Source organism: Amia ocellicauda, chromosome 13 (genome assembly GCF_036373705.1).
Source record: "Amia ocellicauda isolate fAmiCal2 chromosome 13, fAmiCal2.hap1, whole genome shotgun sequence".
Lineage (NCBI taxonomy): Eukaryota > Metazoa > Chordata > Actinopteri > Amiiformes > Amiidae > Amia > Amia ocellicauda.
In genome coordinates this window covers 8,078,957-8,096,980 of record NC_089862.1, presented here as the reverse complement: position 1 = coordinate 8,096,980, position 18,024 = coordinate 8,078,957, and the positions used below count along the sequence as shown (strand labels likewise).

The window sequence follows — 18,024 nt, the reverse complement described above, 5'->3', positions numbered from 1 at the left end:
GTGCTGTATATTACATATATTACGGAAAGTCTTTACGCAACCTGCTTCTTATACGCAAACTCAGGGGCAAAGTAGACTACAACTCGGAGCAGTAAGGTTCATGTTTGATGTATATATATATATATAGTGTGGCAGCCGGCAAACTTTAAAATGTTACCAGTCACAAGAAATCTGTTTCGTGTCTCAAAGCTCACGTTATTTTGCACACCTAGAGTTCTTCATAGATACAGACTAGAGCTTCAAACGACTAGATCTGTTTCACTCAGTGGAAACTCCGCTCAGATAAGAAGTGACCGAGGAAGAGCAATGACAAGGACTCATGTGTTAACTGGGAAATTAGATCAATTCGGGGGAGTCACTGTGCAGCTCAACGAACAGGATTTCCCAATTGGCATTAGTGACAAATCTTTTCAGAGACTGTTACAAGGCAAGTGGATAGATTTTGAAAATATTATTATTAATATAATTGTACAGTAGCAGTAGTATTAAAGAATAGTGTACAGCAATGGGAATCAAATGCGTTGCAACGTAAGCAAGCTGTTCTGTCTTAAGTCATCAAAATAAACCAGAAAAAATACACGCTGTAATATTTTAACGTAATTATTTGCTACGGTGGCCCTGAAGTGCAAAACGCAATCAAAAAGTTATGACATAAATAATGTATTCCATTGAAACCGTTACAGTTCCTTTGTGACATAATCTTTTTTTAAATTCCCTCTCATAATATTTAAGGTATGTTATGTCAGCCATTTATATATTAATAATAATAATAATATTATTATTATTATGTATCCATTAAAATGCATTTTGGCAAAATTAGTCAAATTAACAGTATGTATGGTTGAATCCTGTTACCTTAATGTGAACATGCCCCCATGTAGACAATCAATCACTGTATACAGCTAGACATGTTTGGCCTCTTTTCGTAAAAGAGCTGTATCTGTGCTAATTTCCCAGCTTGGTTACTGTGACATTAATGCATTCCTGAATAGTGGTCCTGTTCCGCATTCAAGTCTTCAAGGAACCTGTAAGATGTAAAAAGAAGGGAGAATCACTGAAATAACTTTAAAAATGTTTTTTTTGTTGTTTGTTTGTTTGTTTTTTTAGTTTCTTCATTGCATATCGTAACGTTGCATTATAATCAGTCATAATCATCATCCAAATATAAGAATCCATGACTACATCAAAAAGGACATGTTGAGTTACCTATTGCACCTATAGTCCTCTGTGGTTATTTCCCTTTTTGTTTTTGTCTCCTCTTTGTCTAATGGTGTTTTCTAAACATTTTTATTACTAACAACTCTGAGAAGCACTCTGTGGCCATTCTTTGCAAAGATATATATATATATATATATATATATATATATATATATATATATATATATATATATATATATATATACACAGACGGGTCACAAAGGAAAAACCAACATAAAGTGTCTCAGTAAGGTGTTGGCCACCACGAGCCCCAGAACAGCTTCAATGCTCTTGGCACAGATTCTACAAGTCTCTGGACTCTACTGGAGGGATGAACACCATTCTTCCAAAAGATATTCCCTCATTTGGGGTTTTGATGATGGTGGTGGAGAGAGCTGTCGAACACATCAGTCCAAAATCTCCCATAGGTGTTCAATTGGGTTGAGATCTGGTGACTGTGAAGGCCATAGCATATGATTCACATCATTTTCATACTCATCACACCATTCAGTGAGCCCTCGTGCCCTGTGGATGGGGGCATTGTCATCCAGGAAGAGACAACTCCCATCAGAATAGAAATGTTTCTCCATAGGATAAAGGTGATCACTCAGAATAACTTTGTATTAATTTGCAGTGACCCTTCCCTCTAAGGGGACAAGTGGACCCAAACCATGCCAGGGAAATCTTCTACTTCTTTTACAAGGGGTCAAAGAGCACACCAGTATAGGGCAAGCAAAGAGGATGAAAAGATGGCAAGAATCTGTGTGAAATGGCTGTGTTTACAATGGAAAACAACATTTCAGGTTAACTTTAGACCTGCTACTACATCTTTAAGCTGTTGACGATTTGAAGAGATCTGTAAAACCTCCTAGACCACATCCCTTCAAACCCTGTGACTCATATCAGTCTAACACTATAAGAAAGTTTACAATCGAGAGGAGGCCATTTGACCCATCGTGCTTGTTTGGTGTCCATTAAGTGATCCAAGGATCACTTTCCAGTCTGTTTTTGAATGTTCCCAAATTGTCACTTCAACCACATCGCTGGAGAGTTTATTCCAGATTGTGACTACTCTCTGTGTAAAGAAGTGTCTCCTGTTTTCTGTCTTGAATGCCTTGAAGCCCAATTTCCATTTGTGTCCCCGGGTGCATGTGTCCCTGCTGATCTGGAAAAGCTCCTCTGGTTTGAGGTGGTCAATGCCTTTCATGATTTTGAAGACTTGGATCAAGTCCCCATGTAGTCTCCTCTGTTCCAGGGTGAAAAGGTTCAGTTCCTCAGTCTCTCAGTAGGACTTTCCCTTCAGACCTGGAATAAGTCTGGTTGTTCTCCTCTGAACTGCCTCTAGAGCAGCGATATCTTTCTTGAAGTGTGGAGCCCAGAACAGTATTCCAGATGAGGAATATACTATACACTCACCTAAAGGATTATTAGGAACACCTGTTCAATTTCTCATTAATGCAATTTTCTAACCAACCAATCACATGGCAGTTGCTTCAATGCATTTAGGGGTGTGGTCCTGGTCAAGACAATCTCCTGAACTCCAAACTGAATGTCTGAATGGGAAAGAAAGGTGATTTAAGCAATTTTAAGCGTGGCATGGTTGTTGGTGCCAGACGGGCCGGTCTGAGTATTTCACAATCTGCTCAGTTACTGGGATTTTCACGCACAACCATTTCTAGGGTTTACAAAGAATGGTGTGAAAAGGGAAAAACATCCAGTATGCGGCAGTCCTGTGGGCGAAAATGCCTTGTTGATGCTAGAGGTCAGAGGAGAATGGGCCGACTGATTCAAGCTGTTAGAAAGCAACTTTGACTGAAATAACCACTCGTTACAACCGAGGTATGCAGCAAAGCATTTGTAAAGCACAACACGTACAACCTTGAGGTGGATGGGCTACAACAGCAGAAGACCCCACCGGGTACCACTCATCTCCACTACAAATAGGAAAAAGAGGCTACAATTTGCACAAGCTCACCAAATTTGGACAGTTGAAGACTGGAAAAATGTTGCCTGGTCTGATGAGTCTCGATTTCTGTTGAGACATTCAGATGGTAGAGTCAGAATTTGGTGTAACAGAATGAGAACATGGATCCATCATGCCTTGTTACCACTGTGCAGGCTGGTGGTGGTGGTGTAATGGTGTGGGGGATGTTTTCTTGGCACACTTTAGGCCCCTTAGTGCCAATTGGGCATCGTTTAAATGCCACGGCCTACCTGAGCATTGTTTCTGACCATGTCCATCCCTTTATGACCACCATGTACCCATCCTCTGATGGCTACTTCCAGCAGGATAATGCACCATGTCACAAAGGTCGAATCATTTCAAATTGGTTTCTTGAACATGACAATGAGTTCACTGTACTAAACTGGCCCCCACAGTCACCAGATCTCAACCCAATAGAGCATCTTTGGGATGTGGTGGAACGGGAGCTTCGTGCCCTGGATGTGCATCCCACAAATCTCCATCAACTGCAAGATGCTATCCTATCAATATGGGCCAACATTTCTAAAGAATGCTTTCAGCACCTTGTTGAATCAATGCCACGTAGAATTAAGGCAGTTCTGAAGGCGAAAGGGGGTCAAACACAGTATTAGTATGGTGTTCCTAATAATCCTTTAGGTGAGTGTATACCCTAACAGTTTCTTAGGGCACCAAATAATCTGTTTTTGAATCTGAAAGGTGTTTCAGTAAATATATAAAATATAATGTTTGTAGTCACCTGCATCTGTACTCCTCTTACCTTACTCAGCAAATGTTCTGATTGTCAGTGTTTTTGTGTTTCAGATTCCATCAGCCAGTGGAAAGCCGAGGGCCGACTGGCAGTGTGGCTACGCATCCCTATTTTACAAAGCCGGTTCGTTGCTGTTGCTGCTTCCCAAGGATTTACTTTCCATCACACAGAGAAAGACAGCTCCACTCTCACACTGTGGCTGGGAGAGGGGACCAGCCGCTTGCCAGGGTATGCCACACATCAAATCGGTGTAGCAGGTATGGTACACCATGCATTGGATAACAGATGTTGAACAAACATATGTGAGTTAAGCTTAAAGACTGTCTATAAATGAATATGACTACCTGCATATGATTGAGAAACATTTAGTGAAGGAGTATCTCTAACTCAGGGCACAAGCCCCAAATTAGATCATTTTTAAGTTGCAATCATCAGTTTTTCTTTCATTTTCATGTTTTAAGGGCAGGTCCTGTTTTTCATTCTTGGTTTGAAGGGGGAATCTTTTAACTTTTTTCAGGGGATTTTTTTTAATATCCCTCTGCATATTTACACCCAGTTATTCTGAAACTCTACAATTGTCCTCCCACTCACAGCTACACAGAGTTCATATCTCAGCATCTGGTCCTGGCACTGAGTGACTATAACTCTGGAATAATCATTAACCTCCTCAGACTTGAATCCTCCACACATTTGTTTAATATGTTGTCTTACCTGTGGGAAAATAATTTTACTTGAATGCATCCATACCCATAAAATGGCTAGGGAGGCCGTGGGAGTCGTATTACCTCTGCTCTTATGTCAACTATTTAGTTTCCCATTCAGTGCTGGAGTGACTTTGGAATAACTACAGTAATCTGCCCAGTTGTGTTTCTCCTAATATATTTTCCTAAAAAAATTGAGGAAGTAAATATCCTGTCCCTGTTGTACAGTAGAACTCCATGCATACTTGATATTTAAAAGTGCTTGAAATATGTACAGCAGTAGAACTGCCAGAGTATTATGGGGTTGCGACTGGAGCTTTTCAAAAACATATTTTCTTTTATTGAGAGGCAAGGTGACCAGCAGAGGGCAGGATTTCAAGTAGAGCAGAGTTCGAGGTTTTAAGTGGGCATGTTAGAACATGTTTGGATGATTGTTTAGAACAGCAGTTACGGCTCGGGATTTAAATGTGCAATTGCTTACGTTGTGCGGTGTATAGTTTCGTGAGGTCGTTACATCTTCTTACATCAGGAAACATGGCAGCCTTCTGGGGCCAGTAGCTTTTCTTGAAACATCCTTTTAACAATTTCCAGCAAATGTATCCACTCGTTCAACTTCCACCTTTTTATCTCATCGGTAAACTATGCTGTCTCTGTCCAGCTGTGGTGTTTATTAAACACAGTGCTGTTTGCTATGACAAGTGCACGCAACACGAATAGAGAGGGTTTCCCCATCTTTTAATCAGGACCTCCATTAGAGGGGCCACACAGTCATGGAAGGATTGGAAAGGGGCCATTGTTCCAGCTGATGATGCAGTCAAGTGTACTTTTGATAAAGCACAAATACATGTGGTGCTTCCAAATAGTTTGTCCATAGTTTAACCCTAAATGATTAAATTGTAATTTTTTTCAGTATAGCTATTCAAGCATTGAAAGCATTGAAGGTTTGTTCTTGCTTAGTTACTAGTTACTACTAGTAGAGATTCACTGTAGTTCACAGTCAAATTAGATTAAAATCACTAACTGTATACATCTCATAGCTAGAATCTGCTGTAGGATCTGTAGGATGTACACCTACATCTTTATTTTACCAGGTATGTACATACCAGGTAGCTTAATTAAAAGAATCCACAAAGTTTTGTCTGTCCTTTCAATTATCGCCTCAAACAGACAATAACTAGAACTAGCAGCTGCCAGTTCCTGGAATCAAGACGCTCTGTGTGAGAAAAAATCTAAATTGAAGCTCTTCAATTCGCAGAAATATAAAATACATCTTATTGTCAGGATTGGATGTGTTGTTTAGGTTAAGCTCAAAGCTAATGACTAGCCTACATGTTTAATAGAAACAAAAGTTATATATAGCTGTGGGAATTGTTGAAATATTGAATGTGCTTTATAATATATGTATGTATTATAATATTTGTTGATTTCTTCTAATATACAAAATGATAGATTACCTCCTTCTGTGAGTATATTTTATTATTTACAACCATTTAACCATTAAACACACTTGACCAGAACTTATGATGAGCTATTCAGTCATTTATTTTATTTTATTTTTAGTAATAAAAAAGACATTATGATATAATGTGCATAATATCAACTGGGCTATCATTTTAATTTGTAGCCTACATTGTAATGATGAAGGTGAATAACTTAATCGATTCAGTTTTGGTTAAAGTTATGCGCATGTAGCAAATTAGTACAGTAATATTGGGTTGAGCGTTCAATGTCAGAGGTATTCTGAGACTAGGGAAAGTACAGAAATACAGCATTAGTTTGGCCTTTAGGCATGTTCCTAAACACAACATACTGTTTTTGTTTTTTAAAACAGTATATAACACGGAGTCCCTGAATGTAGCTGTTTTAAAGTGAAAATGCTTGCCATGAATTAGCCATATATCAGATTTCAGATTGATTCTGTGATAATGCTGTGACTTATGATACAAGCTCCTACATGTCTTTTGTCAGCATTTTGTGCTGGCAAAGAACTATGACTATATGAGAATGCAAACCAATTACTAAGAAACTAGGTTTTGCTTGATGTTTAAAAATGTCAGTTATAAGAAATTACAGTAAAATGGAAATTCTAATTTGTTTGCCTGGAGCTGTCTGGTCATCAGCTCCTCCACTATAAAATGGATTAGTATCCCTGGGACGTATGTGATTGGCCTTATTCAGATATGGCTGGCATCCATAATTATATTATATATAAATTACCACAGCAGTAAAAATAAAAATTAAAAAAGTTATATATTTTAATTTGTTGGGGGGTTATTGAGGGGGGTTACTCTACAACGTCTGTGCTGTGTCGGCAGGGGAGAGCACATTTCCACCGATTATTTGCACCGCAGGCCCCGAATGTCTATAGTGCATCTATCACACCATTTGCAAATGAAAGGGCTATAACCTAGAACCCGCAGGCTCCTGAGATACCACAGGAGTCACTCATGTGCAGAGATCCCTTTTTCACCCCAGTCAGCTTCCACCCCTTCTTCAGTGGTCCATGGCTGATTGTACACCACCTCCCCAAAGCTCCATGCCATAGCAAAGGCATAGGCTGCAATACAAACGTTTTGGTCTTTTTTACAGTAATTCAGATCATTCAGAGCTGTTACAAAAATAAACAATACAATTACATTAATTAATTATTGATAGCATCGTTAAAAAGACTTCTGAGACTTGAGATTATTCTTAGTATTTTGTATTAATGTTGTTGAATTAGTCTGATGCTACCATTGCATATAAAATGTTTATTTTATCTTCTTTATAACTGTATTTTAAGTTTACAAGGTATATTTTGAGAATATAAAGCAGATGAGAAAGTTCAGAGGTGTGCAATAGGCATCTAAATTAGATGTTAGCTCACATTTATTCCAACAGAATTCAGAGTTTATAGTGTAAAATCTTAGTAGTTTTCATGACATAAAAAAGCCAATTTGCAATCTTTGCAAGCAACATTTTGTCTGTTTGATTGCTTTAAGAGCTTTAAGCACAAAACCTACTGTACACAGGTCTTTTTTCTAATCCAGGAATGTATTTATCTATATATTTCTTACTATTGAGAGCAGTGCTAATAGAATCTGTATTTTAACTTTTTTATTTGTATTTCTTTATTATAATTGTATTGGTTTTAATTAACTGATACTGTGATATTTTTGTATATATATATATATATATATATATATATATATATATATTAAACATACAAATATAGTACATAACATGTACAATTGGTATTATAAATAAAACATTGTGCTTCGCTGAAGTTAGAATCAAGCCTTGCCCAAATCTGACTCAAAATGTAGCTGTTAGCTGTCACTGTTACTTTTTAGTTTCAGTAGGGATTTCAGATTAACTCCCCATTCTCCACCCTTGAATACTCAATGTGTTGCCTCGTGCTGTAGCTTACAAATTGTGGTTTACTTTAGGAAACTAGTTTTCCTACACACTCCGCATAATGATAGCTTCTGAGCGTGATATGCTCTCAGGGAGTGATGTGCTCACAGCTTTAATGACATCAATTTCCACATGGAAGGCCAAGCTGGTATTGGTATAAAACATCCCTCCCAGTATGAGTAGGAGCAGCCTGTGTAGGAGGGAACGTAAGGGACTGCAGATGGAAAAGACACCAGTGTACCTGAAGACAGTCCAAACTGCATAGTTCAGCATCTTAGTCACAACTTGCTAAAAATTAACTGTGATAATCAATATGTACCGCAAAACTCTGGTGGTCTGTGAAATACATTTGTTTCTGTGAGCTTAGAATTGTAATAATTTAAGGAATTGTAGCTGACTCACTCATTCATACATTCAAAGCCAAATCATACACAGCTCTGTCTCAGAACAGCAATTGAAGTTTGTGTGGTATGTGTTATTCTCACCACCCTGCATCCGGCCCTGCTTCCTTTTTATCTTATTTTTGAGTGCTTCGTTTTCTCAGAAAATAAATGTTTTCTGGATATTTAAAGTATGTTATACAATGTGATTGAAGGAAATGTATCCAGTTTTATTTTTTGTCATCCAAATAATTCACTAATTCAAATAATTCCCTAATGGGTTCTTATTGTTATTTATAGATGAATAATTAACACAAACAACACTCCATATAACAAGATCGGCACACTTTTTACACACAGTGTGTTCTGTGAATTTGTGGATTTACGTAGCTGTTTGTGAGAACTGTTACACTTTCTTTTCAAAGGCATAGAAAATGTTTTATTTATGAATAACTGGCAAGAAATGCAGAGTTTATCAAAAGCTATTATGAAAGAATAAACTGCTTTATGTTCTCTTTGTAAGAGGAGGATAAAGCTACAGCAGATATAGTTGTTATTCAAGGGAGTAACTCCGTATCTCAGTCTTTTTTTGCCACATGTTTAAATTCTAAACAATCTGTGTTCCTATATTTGTGTATCTTTTGGCCAAGCAGTTGCATTGCCAGAGGTAACTGGTTCTCGATGGAAGAGTTTTTAATTAAAAGCTTTACTGCCATAGAAACCTAACACATCAGTAACAGTCTGTTGCAATAAGTAGTAATTGGATTATACAAGGGTTTCAGGGGTGCATCGACTAATTTAAGTTAACAGGCAGGCAGCCAGATATATGCACTTCAAAGTTGGGAACCACATATATATGTTCCTTCCTAGTTTATAGATGCAATATAATAAATTACTTCCATGTAACCCATTTTAAAGTATATTTTGAAAGGAGTGCATGTAACTTATCTAGGTTATTCATGTCCTGTGGAGTGACATAACTCTTTGCCATCTCTAGGTGCTGTCCTTGATGAAGCAAGTGGTAAAGTTCTCGTTGTACAAGACAAAAACAAGGTATGCTTTCTCCTTATACATTGCCCATAAGCATCTTTATTACAGTTTAATATCAACAGACTGGTGTAACAGTAGAATATATATTGAGATAAGAAATGCTAATGATGCACAGTATATTCTGCATGTAGAAACGAGTACATTGTGTTTTTCATGTAACAGTGAAATCACATGGAATGGAAACAAAGTCATGTCATGTTATTAATTTAAATCTTCACATAACTGACTTAGTATGAATTTAAAATTCAGTACTACTTTAAATATTTTCCAACTTGAATGAAAATCCCTCTATGTACATGAAGCAAAATATACATTAGTTCTGTGAGGGGATTGTGTGGAAAATATGTCTTCAGAGGTGGAAACATATTATTAAAGGGGCCAAACCTATGATGCCAGATTTAGAAAGCAGAACCTGAAGTCCGGTTTGGGAACATTTATTTTTTACTGTTACATTTGACACAATGGGGGAAAATCTTCAACATCAGTGTATTGTATTCTGTAACCATAGCCATTACCTCATAGGAATGTGTGCTCACCATATAGTATTAATATAATAGTTTTCATCACAGACATTAGATGTGAAGTAATCATGTTATCTAGTTTTCAGATTATTTTAATTGTTCCGTTTCAATTTCTAGACCATTTTGTCATTCCCAGCAAACGTGTTTATGTTGTTGTAATACATTTGAAGAGAAATGTGCACTTTTCTGACCAATATAAAAAAATGGAGTAAACATAATATAAGTTATATGAATGAGGCTGTGTTCTTATGTGCATTTCTAATACCTTTTTAAATTCAAAGCATTATGAAAAAAGATAGAACCTTAGGTGCAGAATACTAAGAATTTCATTCAATATTTAGAATAGTCTCTAATCAGTTCCATGACTTCTTAACAAGGCAGATGTTAAGAATTGGTGCCCTTTTCGTTCTAGAGATTCACATTATTGATCAAGTCTAAACTGTCTGTTTCAGTTTCCATATGAAGAATTCCCAAGTTCGCTACTTACAGAATTGATTGTTACTGGCATAGATGTAATCTTTCTTAGTCCAATCCACGAGTGCACTTATGAGAGCCCGTGTAGAGAATTGTAATTCTATTAATATGGCTCTGGGAAAAGACCGCATTGAACCCTTCACAGAATATATGAAAGGTGAATGCTTTCAGTTGTTACATCTCCTGCTTCTAAACACGCCTGTCATTAAGTCAGTTTATTTAAGCAGTGTTTTCCTGGGGCTGGTTTAAATCATTTTCCTCTCCTGATAGGAAGCCTTTTTCTTTCTGTTGATGTGTTTGCTGCCCCCAGCTTTTTGGACTCTAGGTGAAAAAAAGGACAGACACGCAACATAAAGTTTAACGATTACACATCTTGTTAAAATCTTCAAAATAACTGAAAAGGGAGTAGGACTGAGGTGATGAAGGCTAACACTAATAATACATACAAATTGTATTAGGCTCATAAGCAAGGCAAGGAAAGCAATCTGGTGGTCTCTGTTCGTCCCCTCGCTAGGTCTGCTCTCTTTTCCTATACCGTTGTACCCTTCTACAATTTTGCAAGTTTTGGGTATTTTCCATCCCTAAACCAAGATTTGGCTACTTTGTCCTCAATACTTATGTTGTTTAGTGAGGCATTACATTATTTCAAATTGTGTGCATTGTTTTAATGGCAACGCAGTGTTTATTCATAATGTCATCTGTACAGTGAACTTTTCTCCAGGTCTTTTCCTCTAACTTCTGTTTTAGAACTTTAATTTAGTTTAATCTGCACAGATGTAATTTCCCTCCCCTCACTAATAATATATAAACATTACAACATCTGCAAGTTGTGCTGTGTTACAATAAATAATATAACCGTTAACCATTTTCCCGGTTTGAGCCATTTTTTTTTTTTACATTCTTACACTTGTTTTGAAGCTGAGAAATATGTTCACCCTTTTCAATGCTTTTGACATTATATATGTGTGTTAACAATATGAATTCTGTGGATCCCTTTGTTTTGTCACACAATTGGAAACACAACTATAACATCCACTTCAAACCATGGCTTGCCAATAGGGGGATTGTACAAGCCACGCATGTATATGTATGTATCCGTGTGAGTGTGTGGTTGTGTTTATGTGTATCAACCATTTACCTTATCAGTTATTTTCTTAGTGAGTTTTCGAAGCCCCCTTACCTTCTGTAGATGATTAAATGCATGTGATGATATCAAACAATATCTGATTGTTCATCCCCAGACATATGGAACCAATTTCTTTTTTTTTTTTCTATCCTCATCGGCAACCTCCGCTTGTCCATTTTGTACACTACTTTAAGCTGCATTAAAGCAATTTGTGAGGAGATGGCAAACAGACCTCTGCTCTGTGACTGTGAGCACCTCCAGCCATGATTTTTACATAGCATGTGGTTAATGAGCTGGGAAGAGGGAAGCAGGATTTAGTTTTTGTTGTTTCCTGACATGAAGGGGAGCAGGCATTTAGGTGAGAAGGTCCCTGCTTGTTAGGAAAGTGGAGGGAAATAAGTAGAGTGCTTTAACTGAGTTTTCTTCTGACACCGAGCTCCACTTCACTGGAAAGAGGCCCCAAGGATAGTCTGGCTCTCAGTCATAAACATGCTTTGCAGGCAGGCTGTCAGAGAGCGCTTTCGGTTTATGTTCTGAAAAGTAAGCTCTACTGGCGTTTCTTAATGACATCCTCATTAAGGAAACAATGCCTGCCCCTTTATATACAGTGATTCTGCAGCCATGTTTGCCTGTGTCCTCATTCATGATACAAGTGGAGTGAACTTTATTTTGCTTGGTTATTATTATTCTATTACAATAATGCTTATTCATAACAATACATTATTGATTTTAATAAATTAATATATGGAATGTGTGAAAATGTATGTCATTATAATAACAGCCAACACTGATTACATTATATATCATATCTGAAGCTGTCAATATGGGTTTGCCATTTTGACTGTACTCGTTTAGTATGGCATTTGTTATTCAATGTTGCCTGTGTGTGTTTTTATTATTATTCTTTAAACAAATTGCTATAATGCACCCTCCCTTATTATTATTCATCCATTTACACAGGGAATATTTAAGGAATTAATCTAATTAGTGTTCAGAAACCTCAAATATGATCACTACTGGATTGTCCAGCTTGGAAGATTTAAGATTCTATGTTCTTGTGTACTTTCTGAAGCTTTGGGTAATGAATAACTATTCAAATATGTGTGTATTCAACATTGCCTACAGGACCTAGCCTGGATTAGTTTAGGAAGTGGCTCCATACTAGACATACCATTGACCTGTGGTAGTCAGAAGACTTGGAAATATGCCAGTAACGTAATCCAGCACACCCCACAAGCAAGTTCGAGGTGTTCCGGTGCAGACAAAGGCATTCGCAATTTTTATAGATAATTGAAAACTGAACTGCAAAAGTGCAACAAGTACACAAAACAAAAGCATATACCATGAATCTTCAAAGACAGCCGATACGTTAGTGATCATATTGAAGGTTTCTTGTAATTGTGTCCTTCATCAGAACAGAGCGGATTCCATAGCGCCCGAGGTATGACTCAAAACACACAATCCTTCTCTCGTGGATTTTCATTAAACTACTGCTCTGTTTCTGTCCAAGTAGGAGCAGCCATATTATGTTAACCCAGTAATCTCTTCTAAGGCAAATGTCTGAGAAGGCTGTTCTGCTGTCATAAATGCAGGCAGAATGTCAATGCCTTATGAAGTTTACTGCTTCAACAAGATTGCTAAACAATTATTTTGTTTCCATATGAAAAATACTCATCATCAACATATTTAATGAGCGTGTATAGGAAGCTGAAATATCAAGCAACGCATGTTCTCTGTTTCTTTTTTTTTTGTATATCATTTTAGTGAAGAGATGTTTCTGTGCTAAGGGATACATAGATGAGTAATCCATCCAGATATCAGAATAAACAATATTGTACTCACCTGATCTCTCTCTACTGAAGTACATGTAGTGGACATGCAGGGGTATATCCAAAATCTCCCAATTTTCAGTTTAGAGGCTTGCAATTAGACAGTGCTCAATTTGCCTTGGTTGAGGAATTACTTTACTCAATAAAAAAAAAAAAAAAATACAAAACAAAAAAAAAAGCAACAAAGGTTTAACATTTAAAACAAACGAAAAGCGTTTTGTTTTGAATATCAATGTACTAACAGGCGTTTTATTTTATTTTTTTATAAAAAGAAACAGAAAACATTGTATTCTTAACCAGTGCAGTACATGGTAGTGCTGCAGACTACATGACATTTCTGAATGTAAAATACAATACATGATACAAGTATAAAGGCTAGAGTTAAAAGAAAAGCAATATATTTTACATAAATGTTTAAACGTGAAACTCAACAAGTATACAACACCTATATCATAATTTATCTAGCAGCATTTGTTTTTAAATATAAAAGTAAGATGAACCATACTTATTAAAGACAATCAGTAGAACATCAAACTTCATAAACTTCACTGTAATCAAGAAACAAATAATAATCTTGGAATCACATTGAATTAAACATGTAATTTAAACAGGACACACCTGATAGTCCTACTACTACTTTCAGGAGTTACACATTCACACATTCATTTTGCAGCACTTTTTGACTGGAACACACTTTGCCACAATACAAAATAAAACATAAAAAGACAGTTTTGTTCTAAAAATATATATATTTTCCAATTTGTTAGACACAAAATGCCTGGAAGTTTCCTGGTGGACTCTCTGATCCAGGGGAAAATATTGGTAAGTTTCTCTACAGTCTCTCCAATGATGTTTTGATGTGACTTTTAGTACCCACAATTACAGAAAACTAATATCCTGCATATTAAGCACAGACAGAAACAGAATACTGATTTATACATTGATGTCATTTTTACTGATACTTCTCAGGTTTCTGACACTCTTGCACTGTATTTTCCATTTTACTGTACAGCTCACATAATTATTAATATATTTCTGACCTTATATAATTCCATCCCAATGGCTGTTATTTGAAATTTAACAAAGTACATTTATAACCGAGTAATAATTAAAACTTTAAAACACATTTTGTTTAACAAAATAAAATACTACTTATATGTAGGAAATACAAATAATGCAGTTCATGTCCTGCTAATTAATGTACAGTGTCAAGCAGCTTTATTGTCCCTCTGTTTTTTTTTTGAAGATCGAAAAAGTGACGGATAATTTGAACTGTAGTCAAAAGCTTTTAAATGTGCCACGTAGGCGTATAAGAAATGTCAATTTTTTAATTTGGTACAGTGACACAGATATTATTAAAACAAGATAAATTAAATTTACCATAACTTCATAATTATCCAGGTAACAGAACAGAACAGAAGTAAAGTTTGGTGGTTTGTTTCCTTTTTGTCTCTAAAGTCAGGAATGCCATATGCGTGTTCTTATTTGTGATTTTGGTCATTCTCGATTCAGGTCAGGACTAAGAAATGATGCATCTGTGTTAGTGTTTTGTACTGTGGGACAGGTTAACTCAAATATGCAATAAACATATTTGTAATGATAAAAAACGAAGTAAAAAACAAACAATTGCATCTAATCATAATCATACATGCATATTTCTTTGTAAGTAAACAAAGTGTTATTGAAAGCCAACAAGCAACTATTTTGAGGTAAGATTATAGTACCATGCTTTATAATATACACTCACCTAAAGGATTATTAGGAACACCATACTAATACTGTGTTTGACCCCCTTTCGCCTTCAGAACTGCCTTAATTCTACGTGGCATTGATTCAACAAGGTGCTGAAAGCATTCTTTAGAAATGTTGGCCCATATTGATAGGATAGCATCTCGCAGTTGATGGAGATTTGTGGGATGCACATCCAGGGCATGAAGCTCCCGTTCCACCACATCCCAAAGATGCTCTATTGGGTTGAGATCTGGTGACTGTGGGGGCCAGTTTAGTACAGTGAACTCATTGTCATGTTCAAGAAACCAATTTGAAATGATTCGACCTTTGTGACATGGTGCATTATCCTGCTGGAAGTAGCCATCAGAGGATGGGTACATGGTGGTCATAAAGGGATGGACATGGTCAGAAACAATGCTCAGGTAGGCCGTGGCATTTAAACGATGCCCAATTGGCACTAAGCGGCCTAAAGTGTGCCAAGAAAACATCCCCCACACCATTACACCACCACCACCAGCCTGCACAGTGGTAACAAGGCATGATGGATCCATGTTCTCATTCTGTTTACGCCACATTCTGACTCTACCATCTGAATGTCTCAACAGAAATCGAGACTCATCAGACCAGGCAACATTTTTCCAGTCTTCAACTGTCCAATTTTGGTGAGCTTGTGCAAATTGTAGCCTCTTTTTCCTATTTGTAGTGGAGATGAGTGGTACCCGGTGGGGTCTTCTGCTGTTGTAGCCCATCCGCCTCAAGGTTGTACGTGTTGTGGCTTCACAAATGCTTTGCTGCATACCTCGGTTGTAACGAGTGGTTATTTCAGTCAAAGTTGCTCTTCTATCAGCTTGAATCAGTCGGCCCATTCTCCTCTGACCTCTAGCATCAACAAGGCATTTTTGCCCACAGGACTGCCGCATACTGGATGTTTTTCCCTTTTCACACCATTCTTTGTAAACCCTAGAAATGGTTGTTCGTGAAAATCCCAGTAACTGAGCAGATTGTGAAATACTCAGACCGGCCCGTCTGGCACCAACAACCATGCCACGCTCAAAATTGCTTAAATCACCTTTCTTTCCCATTCAGACATTCAGTTTGGAGTTCAGGAGATTGTCTTGACCAGGACCACACCCCTAAATGCATTGAAGCAACTGCCATGTGATTGGTTGGTTAGATAATTGCATTAATGAGAAATTGAACAGGTGTTCCTAATAATCCTTTAGGTGAGTGTATGTTATCTCCTCACCAATTTTAACTGTGTTAATAGAGATAACATTAATTTTATGAGTAAATATGATTTTTTGTCCTGCCACAAGAGGCATATATCTAGATATCAGCCATATAATGAAAATAAGGCTTTAGCAAATTGGCTGAAGAAGGGTAATGAACATTTCTTGTTCTTTGAGTACAGAAAAGTGAATTTAGGGCCACATAAAATCAAAACATTTAACCCAGTACTAGTGTTAGTCACACATTCTACACTGGTTGGCATTTCTCTTTCTAGACCTCATTTATCTGCCCAAAGGAAAATATTATCAGATACTGGATTTGGAATAGGTGGTTGGAAGATGGGTCAAAGTTTTGATTAAATCCATTCCTTTGACTACTGAAAGGGATGACAATCAACCCACTCATCTTTAACACTGAAAAAGATGTGGAGGAATGAAATTCCACAATGGGGAAAATTGTCTGAACTGTTGGGCAATAGAAAACACAAATCCAAAGGGAGTCAGTGTTTTTTCTTCTAGGAACTCACTGTTGTATTGCACAATGCAGAAATGATTTTGTGAAGTACAATATATGAACATCTGTTGGAATTGAAAGTTGAAGCATGTCCTGTTGTAAGAAACTGCATAAAATGTGGGTGTCTTTTATTAAGCAGCAGTCACTCATATTAGATAAAGCGATGTCCCTAAACGATTCTGTAGGCTATCAATGGCCAGCTCAGTTGGAATATGCTGAAACACCCCAGTGCAAAGCAGATGTTCATCTTCCTTGTTGCTCAAGCCTCCAGAAAGAGGATTAGCAATAGCCATAACTTATTATACATGGTCATTACCAGTGTAATGGCAATCTCTGCCATTCATGGTTAACAGATCCAGTATCCATTATAAATAAAGAAATGCTTCTCTCTTCTCTCTGTTTTTTTCACAGGCAACACAGCTGTCCGTGAAGTCTTTGAAGAGACGGGCATTCACACAGAGTTCAAGTCCCTCTTGAGTATAAGACAGCAGCATAACCACCCCGGAGCCTTTGGCATGTCAGATATGTACATCATCTGTCGTCTCAAGCCGTTGACATTCAACATTAACTTTTGCCGTCAGGAGTGTTTGAAATGTGAATGGTTGGAGGTAGCAGAACTAGCCAAGACCAAGGAAACCACGCCCATTACGAGCAGGGTAGCAAAACTCCTGTTGTATGGATATAGGGAGGGCTTTGATAAAATTGACCTCCTGGTAAAAGAACTGCCAGCGGTCTATACAGGGCTGTTCTATCAGCTGTACCACAAAGAGTTGCCCAAGATGTATGAAAATGTGTCTTAATCTGATCAGAACTGAGTATTTTTTCAAGTCACTTAGCAGTATTCTAGGTTTTAATACCTGTTGGCATTTTAACTGTTACCAGGGGGTCTTTTTAATTGTATATACATTAATATGACTACATACATGTGGTACTGACTGCATCTGTATATATATTCTGTAACCTTTCATAAATAATAAAATATCCCTTTTAATATATTAAAATATAGTTTTTACACCCAAGACTGAATACTTGGTTCTTGTATTGTCTCAGGTTAAAATCATTCACATTCTGTGTATTAAAAATAAATGCCTTTGTGATTTCATCTGTGTTTGTTTTTGTTCCTATGTTCAAAGAAACCTACTTG

At 37.1% G+C, this 18,024-nt stretch overlaps 1 protein-coding gene across 1 annotated transcript; it reads left to right on the top strand.

Moving 5' to 3' along the window:
- The first annotated feature begins 48 nt into the window (after nucleotides 1-48).
- nudt6 (nudix (nucleoside diphosphate linked moiety X)-type motif 6) lies at nucleotides 49-17,982 on the top strand. Its single transcript, XM_066719840.1, has 5 exons — nucleotides 49-427; nucleotides 3,983-4,186; nucleotides 9,404-9,459; nucleotides 14,174-14,228; nucleotides 17,292-17,982. Exons 1-5 carry the CDS (start codon nucleotides 151-153, stop codon nucleotides 17,678-17,680), a joined length of 981 nt encoding a protein of 326 aa, XP_066575937.1. The 5' UTR covers nucleotides 49-150; the 3' UTR covers nucleotides 17,681-17,982.
- Nucleotides 17,983-18,024: the final 42 nt, after the last annotated feature.